General features: G+C 43.9%; 1 protein-coding gene across 1 annotated transcript; it reads right to left on the bottom strand.

Moving 5' to 3' along the window:
• Nucleotides 1-240: 240 nt before the first annotated feature.
• ADRB1 (adrenoceptor beta 1) lies at nt 241-7,578 on the bottom strand. Its single transcript, XM_077349808.1, has one exon. It carries the CDS (start codon nt 7,338-7,340, stop codon nt 6,051-6,053), a length of 1,290 nt encoding a protein of 429 aa, XP_077205923.1. The 5' UTR covers nt 7,341-7,578; the 3' UTR covers nt 241-6,050.
• Nucleotides 7,579-13,599: the final 6,021 nt, after the last annotated feature.

Below are 13,599 nucleotides of genomic sequence, written 5' to 3'. Positions count from 1 at the left end.
AGATCTATTTGCAGTGGAGGGAAAATACAGTACGGTGTAGTGGTAGTAATTAGAGTATGGGCCTAGGATCTGAGATATCCAAGATGAAACTGTTCTTCTGTTCTGGAAGCTTGCTGGATGACCTCATGCCAGCCATTTTCTCTTAGTCTAACCCAGGGGTAGTCAGACTGCGGCCCTCCAGATGTCCATGGACTACAATTCTCAGGAGCCCCTGCCAGCGAATGCTGGACATCTGGAGGGCCGCAGTTTGACTACCCCTGGTCTAACCAACCTCACAGAGTGGTTGTTGTGAGGATATAATAGGGGGGATGGTGGAATGGTGAACTGTTATGGGAAGAATGTGAGGTATATACCCTAAACTTTTAAACTGAAATCACACTACAATACTGGCTTGGATCCAGAGAGGTAGGAGGTCAGTTTTTGGCATCTGTTGGCAGCCCCAAATTTGGAGTAGCGCTGCAATAGCTTTATGGGCTACTGCAGGATGGCAAAATCAACCACACGAAATGTGCCTACACAGAAGCAATTACAATGAGCTTGGTGAGGGATGCATAGCTGTTGTCTCCTCCATTTTATCCATACAACGATGCTGTGAAGAATGTTAGGTTGGAAGAGAGTAACTGGCTCAAGGTTGTCTAGCAAGATGGAGATTTCAGCTCAGGTCTCACAGGGTCTAGTTTCTCTCACAACACCACATTGGCTGCATGGATGAAACACTCATAATGAAATTAGTCTTTCTCAGTGAGTGGTGTGACATTAAAATTGTGTTACCAATGACATCCAATGCTTAATTAAGAACAAACACACATATGTGACAGAGCTTGCAGTCCCCTGCCCTGAATGGCCCAAGGCCTAATCACGTGTGGGGTTAGTAAAAAGTAAGGGAAAGGGACTCTCAACACCTGGCTTTCTCAACCAGGGGTTCAAGAAACCCTGGGGTTCCTTGATCGCCCTGGACGGGTTTCCCAAATGGGTGGGAGTAATTAATTTGTATGTATGTATGTATGTATGTATGTATGTATGTATGTATGTATGTATGTATGTATGTATGTATGTATGTATGTATGTAAATTTGTTAAACATTTATCAGATGATATGACCAAACATGACCAAACATTTATCAGGTGATATGACCCCCCTCTCCCAAAATGGCCAATGATGGCCTGTAGGGGATGGGAAAGGCCCCAGGTAGGTGTGTACACAGCTGCTTCCCAATCATATTCTGCTCTATCGCGTGGTTCCTCGAAGTCTGAAAAATGTTTCATGGGTTTGTCAACAGTAAAAAAGCTGAGAAAGGCTACTCACTCAAACAAACTCTCTTCTTTAGCAGTAAGGCACATATTCTGAGGCTGTGGGTGGATTTTTAACTTTTGTATCAAAGTGTTTTTATATGCATGGCAAGACACACTGTGCATACAAGCACATAAAACAATAGGATAATTGCAGTTATTTCCAATTGCATTTCTATAGATATCATGCCAACAAAAAGCACTCTCACATCTACATTTTGCTTGCATAGTAGCTATAGTTACTAGAATCAAGTCCTGTGAACAGAGACAACTTATGTGTTGTAGGGGGTATGTAGATTATAGAGCATTTTGACATGTGGCTGTGACCAGAATCCTGGCTAGCACTGAAGACAAATTCTGGGAATAAGCTCTGGCACTTATTACATCATAGTATCATGTACATCGTAGTATCAGAGCCCTTATTCCTTCTCTGGGAAGTCAGTATACATGGTGAAGTGCCACAGGAATGCCACTGGAAACAGCCTCTACATGGCAAGTGGTCCTTGTCTTGGTCATATTATTCATAGTCATACTGAGTCTCCACACACCTTGTAAGTCAGCCCTGAATCTATCCAAATGAAGCCATATAAATGGATTGACTTAAGATATATTGCTGCACAGCAGCTGACACATTTCATCAGCCATTATTGTTACAGCAATAAAATCCATTCCAAGCTATTTCCAACTGACTCCCGTCCCAGTATCAATATTTCGTTATTAAATGCCTTTTTTAAAAGGAGGGATACACTGTTGTAACTAAGAGACAGTCATAAAGCACACTGAAAATTGTTGCTTCATCTATAACTCTAGAACAATGCATGCCTGAAGAACCCGTGTAGAAACAGAACCTGTGTAGAAAAAGGACACAGAGAAGGCTAAATTCTGGTGCTACCATAAAAAGGGGACAGTATAATCAGCAAGCAGCTCTGATGTCCCTTGTGCCAACTCAAAAAGTTCTTTTCCCTCACATACAAGCAGGATCTCTAGCGTACACATTGTAGAAATCAGCATTACAGAACATACTTTATTTAATTTCCATCTACAACATTAGTGTTACATTTGATAAACCTGCACTTGTCAACCCAAAGGCAAAGGGTAATTAATTAAGGGGAACAGCCATTTCCTTTTTATTATTTCTATTATTTGAATGAGGTAGTCAAACTGTGACTAGAAAATGCTGGCAGGGGCTCATGGGAATTGTAGTCCATGGACATCTGGAGGGCCGCAGTTGTAAGACTGCAGGAGGGCCTCGGTACTGAACATCCTCGTCCCAAACCGATTAGTTCAGCTCATGGACGTTTATTAATTATTTCTTTCCACCAAGGCATCCATGTAGGCGTACATAGTCCTGTCTTTCATTTTATTGACACAACAACCCTACAAGGTATGCCAGGCTGGTCCAAAGTCACTCTGTGGATTTTATCATGAGTGAAAATTTGAACCCAGATATCTCCAGGCCTAATCAGCCTTTTTAACCACTATGCATTACTGATGGAAGATCATGTTCCACTGACAACTAGTTTGCTCGTATTTTATGGCAGGGCTCTCGTGCTTTTCATGGTAGCACATCAGGCAGAATTCTAACAAGTAAAGCTTACCAATTCCAGAAAAGAGTCACTTGTTGAATTCTGTCCTTTGTTCTACTTTTTCATAGAATCATTGCTTTGGAAGGGGCCATACAGGCTATCTAGTCCAAAACCCTGCTCAATGCAGGATTAGCTTACAGCATCCATGATAAGTATCTGTCCAGCTGCTGCTTGAAGACTGCCAGTGAGGGGGAGCTCACCATCTCCTTAGGCAGCCTATTCTACTGCTGAACTACTCTGAAATCCCCCTCCCCCGATATCTAGCCAGTACTGTTCTACGCATAAACCAATTACTACGAATACTACCCTCTGCTGCCAACAGGAACCACTTCCTGCCCTCCTCCAAGTAGCAATCTTTCAAATACCAAATGAGAGCAATCTTGTCCCCTCTTAACCTCCTCTTCTCCAGGCTGAACATTCCCAAGTCTCTCAGTCTTTCTCATAGGGCTTGGTCTTGGTGTATAATATAAATAATGTAATGATATATAAAACATAAGCAAACTGTTCCATTTTTCAGGATTTTAGGAGAGGGGCTGATAACATGCTACAGGAGACTGAAGTGGCCAAAGTATGCTGAGGCACAGCTAGACATAACAGTGTAAAGTGCTCATTATATTCAGTGTCAATACTGCTACTCATTTCAGCATTAAACTGCATAATGAATATCGACTGCTTTCAATTATCTTCCTATACATTTTCCTCAGATTTTTAAAGATCAAAATTATATTTTAGGTTAAACATTTATAGTTGCTACCTGCCTTGGACCCTGATTGTGTCAGGAGAAAAATGGGGTATACAGATAAAGAGATAAAGCAACATTGTCTAATTATCACCAGGTTCTATAAAAATATTGTCAACTTTCACCCAGGGATTCATAAAGAATGCCCACAGTAGCCAGTCTGGCATATACCCCTTTAACCAGCTTACTTCATCGTAAGTAATCAGACCTGCCTAGTGAATGGGATGATTTACGACTATTTTGAGTGGAGTTCTCTCCCTGATGTAAATAATGCTCCTGCAGAAAGTTCACTGGAGCCCTGGTGATAGGAGCACTGCTTGTAACTGCAGCACTCAAAATCCCTTGTTCTGGAGTGGCTGTTGACAATCTCGGCCTCAGTGGGACAATTCATGTTCGCCAACTCATCAGTGATTTATGGCTTCTGCATCTCAGAGCATAACTGATCTTTCATCCGCAATGTTCAACCCAAAGGAAACCAAGCACAAGTAAGTCTGCCCCTTTCAGCATGAGGTCTCCAACCACCTGGTCTTGCATTCTATCAGAGTGCATCGAAACAGATGATAAGAGACATCCATTGAAGCAAAGTAGTTAAAGTATTTATAGCCCCTAGGAACAACTTGCCTTTGGCTCTGGACTTTCAAGGGAAGTCAGCAGCCTTCCATCTAACAGGAATGCTACCTTATTTGGTCCAGCAAGCATATTTTTCAAATAGATAACTGTGTCCGGAAAAGCCATTAAGTTGCACCGTATTGGTAATACAATCCATATTTTCAGAAAAACAGACTCTGCTTTTTTCATCAGGACTAGGTATTATTTCTGTGTACCTATAGAGAAATTCTGCAAATAGGGTTGCTTGTGCTGCAGTGGTATTTATTGCACATAGACCAATGACTTATACAGTAGTAAATTGCACTGGAGTATATAAATATATTATAAAATTCACACAGGCACACACACACTAACACACAAACATACGGGGGAAAGTGAGGAATGACAATGAAGTGCTCAAGTCGCAACTAATTCACATGGGCTCCTGGGTATAAAAATATAATAAAAATGTTTAGGATTCAGAGCATGAATACACTTACAGAACTTCAGTTAAATAATATTAAAAGCTTTTAAAAATTAAGCGCAAATATATTTGACCACAACAGAAATCAGGTCGGACTTTGATGGTTTTAAAACACCTTTGTTTTTTTATGGATTGTGTGTGTGTTTGTGTGTGTGTACATGTGCATCAATCTTTACAACTGTTAACACTGTGCAAAACAAAAAAACCCTCTCTTTTCAAATGTGCAGTAACATTTCGGGTGCTCTCAGACAATTTCCCGTTCATCTATCAATGTGAACAAACTGCCTTCAGAAGACGGATGCTTCTGCCTCTATAAAAAGTCCCTAACAATACATAAATAAGCTGTTTAATATAAACATATTTTCCCCTGTACGATATGCACAGCTTGAGGTAGATGTTCCTTAGCCTGACATATTGTCCCAAAGGACAAGAAAAATGCATTCCCAGAGGAGAAAAAAAAAGTCACTGGGATGAAAAGAGAGAGATTCGTTTAAAACAGAAGTATGTCCACTTACAATATTACTGGTTTATCATTCCCAAATAGGTGTTATGGGTAGTGAGGCCATAAGGTTATTAAGGCTAGGTGAGCATACTTACTTGGGGACAAGTTCCAATGAACTTACTTCTGGCTATACAAGCATAAGGATCAGGGCTGCCTGGTAAAACTCATCTGTAGGTACTTTCAGATAGCCAATTAAAAAAAGAGTTTTAACATCACTTCCAAAGGTGGTGAATGCCTGAAATCTCCACTGACTTCAGTGGCTACACATGGGTGACCAGCACATCATACTTAAAAAAAAAATCAGGCTACTGTTTCTGCTACTGAAACTCTTAGGATGAGTAAGAACTATGAAATAAGGTGATCCCCAGCTCTGTCAAACCAGTAAGGGCTTGATTCTGTTTCTTTCCCTATCCGGAGAGACAAACCACCTTTCTGCAAAGACTGTCAAGCCGAGCGCCTGCCAGAAGCTCAGGTCTTTCTGAGACTTTTCTTTTGCAAACTCCTTCAAACTTATTTTTCTCCTGCACACCAGCACCTAGCTCCCCTATGTAAATAATAATAATCCAAACATTAGGGAGACATGGACTGCTTAATCCCTTTTTGTTCAATGGTTAGTTGCTCTCTGTTTGCTTTCATTTCTGATGCGTCAGAAGAGGTACATGGCATGCAACTTCACCTGCTTTTCATCTTGAGCAAGTAAGATTGTCTCCCCTTTGTAACAAGACAGTCTGTTTGGAGTGTTGTCTATTAACCAGTCACAGGTGGATACAACCCCGCCAACCCCGCCACCTATTTCTTTGATTCCCTTTCTTTACCAGCAGTATTGCTTTCCCATTATTTTGATCCTCCCCATCGGCTGCCCTTATACCTTGGATTCTGAATAGGAGGTTTTACTGTTCCTTTCCTCTAAGCTGGAGTCACTTGCATCCTGTCCACTGCCATTGTAATCAGACCATGTCCCTCCAAGAGTGCACTGAGGAGTATTTCCAAGTGTACTGATGAAGCCCCCAGGGCAATGAGAGAACTCCCCCCCAGTACTGGCATGCAGCCTACGGTCTGCTTTCCTAGGACAGCACAACATCCTCTTGAAAGCCTTGCGGAAATCTGGACTCCTGCAGTAGATGATGGGGTTGAAGGCAGAATTGGCATAGCCCAACCAGTTGAAGAAGACAAAGAGCTGGTCTGGTACCAAGCCTCTGTTGAAGACCTTGACCACGTTGACCAAGAAAAAAGGTAACCAGCAGAGAGTAAAGACGCCCATGATGATGCCCAGCGTCTTCAGGGCCTTATGCTCCTTCACAGCCAGGACACGGGAACTTTTCCTTTTGTTGACTTGGCCATTGCCCAAGATAGGCAGGTGCTGGGGAGCCGGTGGTTGGTGAAAGTTGTTGTAGAACCGACCCTCGCTCTTGTCGATTTTCTTCATTTGTGCTCTAGCTTCTCTGTAGACCCTTATGTAGACAAAAATCATGACAAAGAGGGGGATGTAGAAGGAGATGACCGAGGAGGCAATGGCATAGGCCCAGTTGGTGACAAAGTCGCAGCAGCCTGGGTCATCGTAGCATTTCAGAGCCTCCGTGCTCGTGTCTCTCCACCAGTGCATCATAATGGGCAGGAAGGATACCAGTGCGGAAATGGCCCAGACGGTGCAGACGATGCCCTTGGCCCGTCTCTTTGTCATGAGGCTCTGGTAGCGGAAGGGTGAAGTGATGGCCAGGTAGCGGTCGATGGCGATGACACACAGGGTTTCAATGCTGGCCGTTACACACAGGACATCCACCGAAGTCCAGCACTCACAAAAGAACGAGCCCCATAACCACCTGTCCCGCACCACCAGAGTGGCGCCAAAGGGCACCACCACGGAGCCCATGACCAGGTCAGCGCAAGCCAGCGAGGTGATGAAGACGTTGGTGAGGGTCTGCAGCCGCTGGGTGCGCCCGATGGCCGCGATCACCAGCCCGTTGCCCACCACGATCAGCAGCACCATCAAGGTCATCAGCAGGCTCATGCCCACCACCCACTGCTGGGACAGGGCTTCCGGAGGGCCCCCGGGAGGGAAGGGCGCGCTGGAAGCGTTGCCGAAGCCGGGAGCCGCCGTGGAGTTGGGTGGGTGGGGCGGGCTGGAGCCTAGGGAGAGCCCTCCATCTCCCATGGCTGTCCGGCGAGCCAAGGGGTCAGCTCAGGGCAGCCAGGCTGGAGGCATGAAGGCGACGCGGCGCTCCCTCCTCGCCCGCGCCGCAGCACCAGCGGCCCGCTCTCCTCAGCAGCTGCCGCCGCCGCCGCCACTTGCTCCGGGGCTTCAGCATGTTTGGCCAGCGCTCCGCCGGCGGGCTCCAGCACCCGCGACGCCGCCCCGAAGCCGCGCGTCAGGCGCCCGGCAGCCAATGGGGAGCCGCGGCAGCCGCGTCCCCGCCTTGGGAGAGCACCGGAGGGACTCGCCCGGAGACAGCGGCGGGCTTCGAAGTCCCCAGCCTCGCCCGGGGAAGGGAGGATGCGGGGGGGGGGGGGGGGACGGCCGGCCTCCCGCCGAAAGTCTCACGCCCTGCGCGACTCCGAGGGAGATCTGTGGGCTGCCCCGCCCGCCCGCCCCCCGCCCGCCTTCCAGGGCTGGTTTCGGGATTCCCTCCGCGGAGCCCAGGCGAGACTCCCTCCGCTGAGCGAAGCGCTTCCTGCGAGGAGGCAGCGGCGGAGGGAAGGAGCGCAGGGAGCTCTCCGCGGCTTCAGACCCGAGATCGCGGGCGGGCTGGCAGCGCGCAAGAGGGAAGCCGCTGTGGGGGAGGCTGGGCTCAAGGTGTCCGCCGGGTGGAAAGTTTTTGTCGAGCCAACAATGGGTTGCGAGGAAGTGTCGGGTTTTTCTGTCTTCCTTTTCCTCTGACTTCTATTCCCGTCACTGTTGCATTATTATGCCGGCGTGGCGGTTACATAAAGGGGCGAATGATATAACCGTCAGATAGAGTTACGATGTGTAAATACGGTAAGCACGGGAGACAACACGGATTAGAAGCACAGGGGGAGAGGAGGAAAGAAACCAAAGAATGCAGCATGTCTTAGCCTGCAGAGTCCGGGACAGATTTTGAAACAAAGGAAAAGAACTACAGTTAATTGCCGCCTTTATTTACATCAAACGGAACTAAAATAGTTGCAATGAATCAGATCAACAACCACCTCATATTTATTTTCCCTTTCTTTGCACGCAACCAGAACTAGTTGAACTATGAGGATGTTCCTTTTGGCTTCCTGAACATAAAGAGCAGGTTTTGTTTTTGCATGAATTTCCTTACAGCAGCGGGCCTGTTCAAAAGTGCATGGATCGTGCTGAATAAATATTTCTTTCCTCACTTTGAGGAGTTTCAGCTTCATTCTTCAGCCTTAGATTTGGACAAGAGCTGTTCAAGCACGCTGCCTTATGCTCAACCCCTACAAGAAAACTCATCTTGCCATTACTTGTGAATGAATACTTATGAGCGCATGGGACATATGTGATAATGCTTATCTACTGATAAAGCACACAGTAGCTATTTGTGCAGCCAATCTGTGCTCGGCAGATTCAATGGTACAACATTTTGTTTTGCTGAAGGCTGATTTAGAAATATCTATAAATGCTTACGTCTTCTTGAATACACAGTTCTTGGTGTGTGTTCAAGAGTTTTATGGAGACATTACTGCATAGGCAAAATCATCCCAGGACATGTCAATGTAAGGGTGATTTTTCTTGTGTTCATATTCATTAATGAGATGGCAGCCAATGGATATGACTGATTACTTTGGAAAGAAATGGGTCAAATGCCCACATCCTTCCTGAATCATTACCATCTTGCCATATTTGGCGCAACTATGTGGGGCCTAAAGCCCAGCACAGACTGGCTGTGATAAAGTATGTTTTGCAGCAATGCTCAATGGCTATTTAATAACCACTCTGTGTTTATCACTTGATAAACAGTATTAGATATCATGCCATTGAGCCAGTTCAACACTGTCATTTTTGAAAGGACTGTTTTCTCCATTTAATATCCCACTCATGACTATCTTTGAAAGATAAAAAGTATTAAAGTATTAGATTAGGGAGGCAATAATAAACATGTTCATTTGAAAGTTAAGGTGACTGAAGTCAATGAGACCTTGTTCTGACTAAATGTGCAGAATCCATCTAAAATTAATTGCACAATTTTTCTTTAAAAAGTGAAATCCAATTTTCATGGGTAGCTTGAGCCAAATGTAGACCAGCACTAGTTACTGGTTCATATGAATCAATGGATTAGATATGTGTTATGTGATATGATGCAGCACATAATATTGCTTTATCAACATAAGGTAATATTTGGATAAAGTTTAGCCATAACTCTAACGAGCCTCCTGAAATTGCAGTCATCACTAATAGTGCTGCTGTTTAAAATGTTCTTAATATGAACTATATCATTATTATGGGACATTAATACTATACATAGTAAGGGATCAAGAGAAAACATTTGTGACAGTTTCATCTCTATGCCAGAAATCTCCGTAGAGCTCAATCATAGTTGCAGCCTAGGAGTGAATTATTTATCTGTTTATGCTAACTGTTTATTTAACCATGACTAAAGGCCAGTGACCTCTGGCTCCTTGGCAATCTACTCTCTCACTAAGTGTGTGGACTTTGGCTCCCTAGTCTACCTACTTACTTTTAAGTCTCTACGGCAACCTGGAAATTGTATGACAGAGAGCAAGGGGGAAGGAAGTCCTCACTCATTACAGGACTAACCTGTATTATGGAGGGGGGGGGTGTTGTTGTTTTTTGTGTGTCAAAGCTTGTGTTGAGTCTGTTTGGAGATAGTTTCAAAATCTGTGCTTTTGTTTAGATGCCTCTATACTTTCTTCTCAACTGATACATTTCTAAATAAACAGTTTTAGGTGTTGTAAGTCTCCAGTATGGGAGGGAAGTCAGACTGGAATCTTGAACTTGCCAAATCTTGCCTGAGCAGGGCTAGTGCTTGGAAGGAAAGCCAAGCTGTCCAGAGGAAGACAGTGGCAAACCATCTTTACTTCTCACTTGCCCTGAAAACCCCTTGCAGGGATTGCCTTAATCGTTATAAGTTGGTTGCAACTTTATGGCACTCAGATATATAAATTTCCAGAAGGAGATCACTCAGGAAAAAATGTCTTGGGCATGAAACAGTAATACACATTATTTTAATAATTATGATTCCTATTTATCATCCTAATTATTAGATTTGAGACTAATCAAAAAATTAAAGAACAACAAAGTCTGATAACAGCATGCATCTCTCACCCCAAATGAAGCTTATACAGCCTCAACATAATACAATGGTCCCATTCCGTTCTAGTGAGAAATTGTCACAGTATCCACGTAGATGGTACCTTGGTTTTTAGAGACATATACAAATGGCAAAATCTTGCTTAAGCTTTGTGCCTTGGGGTTCTGTGCTTTAAGACTAGCATTTTGGTTTTGACTTGACATTTTCTCATAAATGCTTTGATTTTACTCCTGGCATTTTAAGAGCAGCGGGATTCCACTGTCCTGTTACAAAACAAAATTCTATTGACATTATCTTGTAGGAAGCTACGGGAAGGTAATATTACAGAACCTTTCAAACAATGAAATGAAAAATTTAATACAATTATGGATAAACAATAGTAGGCCCACTTATGATCAGAAAAATGTTGGGCGCCAGAAAGGAACTAAGGTATAAGCCAGTGGTATAAGTGAGTGTCTTTTTAGTTTAATGCTGAATGGGTTCAAATAAACATTTCAATATATCATGTCTGCTTAAAACCTGAGTATGTAAAGGTCCTCAATTCCACTACCTACCCTTGGGCTCCCAAATGAAACCACACTCCCAACAGTAAGGTCTGCTGCATAGTCAGCTGCCCATATAATAAATTGCTACAATGCCATCAAAAATATTCTTGTTTGAAAGACATATATCAGGCCAAAGGCTGGCTGATGGGTGGGCTGAATTGTTTGTATCAGTTCCATAGAAGGAGCCAGAAGCTCAGAGTCAGAGATCATACCTCTCATATAGCAGAGAACCATTATACTATGAGAAGACCTCCTGTTCTTTTAGACAGATACTGAACACACTCTCTAAATTTGCATGGCTGGATTGTGCTTATGAGTTCATCCCATGACTGTGGCATCAAATGTTGCTTTGTATGGATGGAAGAGCCATCCTAGATTAATTGCCAGAATTTGATGTGAGTTCAAATACCATGGAAACAGTTTGCACATTTAAGACTCATGATGAGCAAAGGCTGTCTACTTTTAAATGGGTGCCTATAGCTGTTCCTTTAATATCAGTATTAACTGCAGCAATAATCAGGTGATTTTCTTTAACTCCATGCCATGAAATGCTTTAGCTGCCCATTTCTGCACATTAAGCCTCTATTAAAAAGACAGGACATTATTTCCTGGCCAGTTGGCAACATAATGATAGACATAAATAAATGAAGCAACCCTTTGAAGACTACCTGGGTAATTTCTACAGGGAAAACTATTCCATCTGAGTCCAGAAAACAGGTCAGAGTGTATCATGCATTTATAAGCTGGAAATGCGAAAGAAATGTAATAGAAGTATAATCAGTTTTAAAAGTTCTAAAACCAAAATTTCATTTGCAGTATGCAATGTATGCCTTTCATGTGGATCGTAGCAGATTCTGCGTGAATCGTGTTTGTTTTGTTTTTTTAAAAAACCTATTAGCTGCTTACTTTTTTGGTGAATGAGAAAAAACCCAAATATAGTTAATTTCATCAGCAATAATTACTTGCTTGTTAACATCCATCTGGAGCCCTTTTGTCATCACAACTTGGCATCAAATGTACAACATTAACCTGTCACAGCACATAATGAAGTAAAACAGATACCACCCTTCCTAAATTAGCACTAGACTCCTACTGCTTTGAAGTGTGAGCAACACCACAGTATAATTCCCTTCCATGCAAATTATAGCAAACAGTATGAGGCACCCTTGTTAAAATCCAATATCTTGTAGTATCATAATAACACTATTATTGATATTATAAATCAATAAATCAAAACTGCCTATGGTGTGTCCTCATAAGCCGCACCAAATGAGAAGTGCACCCATTGTCAAACAGCTGATCAGCTCCTGCTCTTCTACTGTGTAAATTAATTCCTAGTTTGGCCCCATCAGCCAATACTTAGATCCAACAGAGATAGCAGCAATTTTTCTACAAGGGAAAGCCCCAGATTTGCAGGAAAAAAATGAGAAATTTTAAAATATGGAAGGGGTTTTAAAATCCATCCAAACAGAGGATTGTTTGCATCTGCATAGACAATGGGTCTTTGCAGGCTTGGTGGCATTCACCTGCCTCATGCCATGTGGGGGGGGGGGGGGAGCTGCTGTCACTGAGTCATATAAGCTGTGGTGATGCAGGCAGGTGGCAAGGGCAGGAACCACTGCCAACCCTTCCATCACTGCTACTTGCAGAGTGGTGGCAAAGAGGAAATGGGAGAGGGGGTGATGGGAGGGCAGGCCACAGGCAGTAAGAGCTGTGAGAAGTAGGGTGGACAGGGATGCATGTGGAACTTCAGGGAGGAAGGCAGGTGGGCAAAGTGGGAGTGACTAAGACCGTTTCCACACTGGAGGTTTCATGCCAGGCTGTAGGCTGTAGTTTTAGTCATAGAATCATAGAATCATAGAATCATAGAATCATAGAATCATAGAGTTGGAAGGGTCAATACAGGCCATCTAGTCCAACCCCCTGCTCAACGCAGGATTAGCCCTAAGCATCCTAAAGCATCCAAGAAAAGTGTGTATCCAACCTTTGCTTGAAGACTGCCAGTGAGGGGGAGCTCACCACCTCCTTAGGCAGCCTATTCCACTGCTGAACTACTCTGACTGTGAAAAACTTTTTCCTGATATCTAGCCTATATCGTTGTACTTGAAGTTTAAACCCATTACTGCGTGTCCTCTCCTCTGCAGCCAGCAGAAACAGCATCCTGCCCTCCTCCAAGTGACAACCTTTCAAATACTTAAAGAGGGCTATCATGTCCCCTCTCAACCTCCTTTTCTCCAGGCTGAAAGGGAGGTTGAGAGGGGACATGATAGCCCTCTTTAAGTATTTGAAAGGTTGTCACAAAGGTAGTCATGGCAAGTTGCCCCACCTCTTCCTGCACCTACATGGGGGAGCATGTGTCCTGGTGCACTTCATCTGCCACCAATTTGTCCTCCTGCACGGGAGCTGGGGCAGTGAAGTTCCCAGTGCATAAATGGTTTAAGTGAGGTTTCCCCACTCCCACAAGCTTGCCTGAGTGAGGGGGAGAGGGAGCTGTACTACAGGTGGGTGGCCAGGCAAGTGATGGGGAGAGAATGGTCCCCCTGGGATTCTTGCAGCTGCCCATTTGTGTTCTTTGATTCTCCTTTAAAATAAAAAAGGAAAAGTACATCTGTTA

This window comes from Paroedura picta, chromosome 8 (genome assembly GCF_049243985.1).
Source record: "Paroedura picta isolate Pp20150507F chromosome 8, Ppicta_v3.0, whole genome shotgun sequence".
In the NCBI taxonomy this organism is placed as follows: Eukaryota; Metazoa; Chordata; class Lepidosauria; order Squamata; family Gekkonidae; genus Paroedura; species Paroedura picta.
This window is presented reverse-complemented; position numbering and strand designations above follow the sequence as displayed.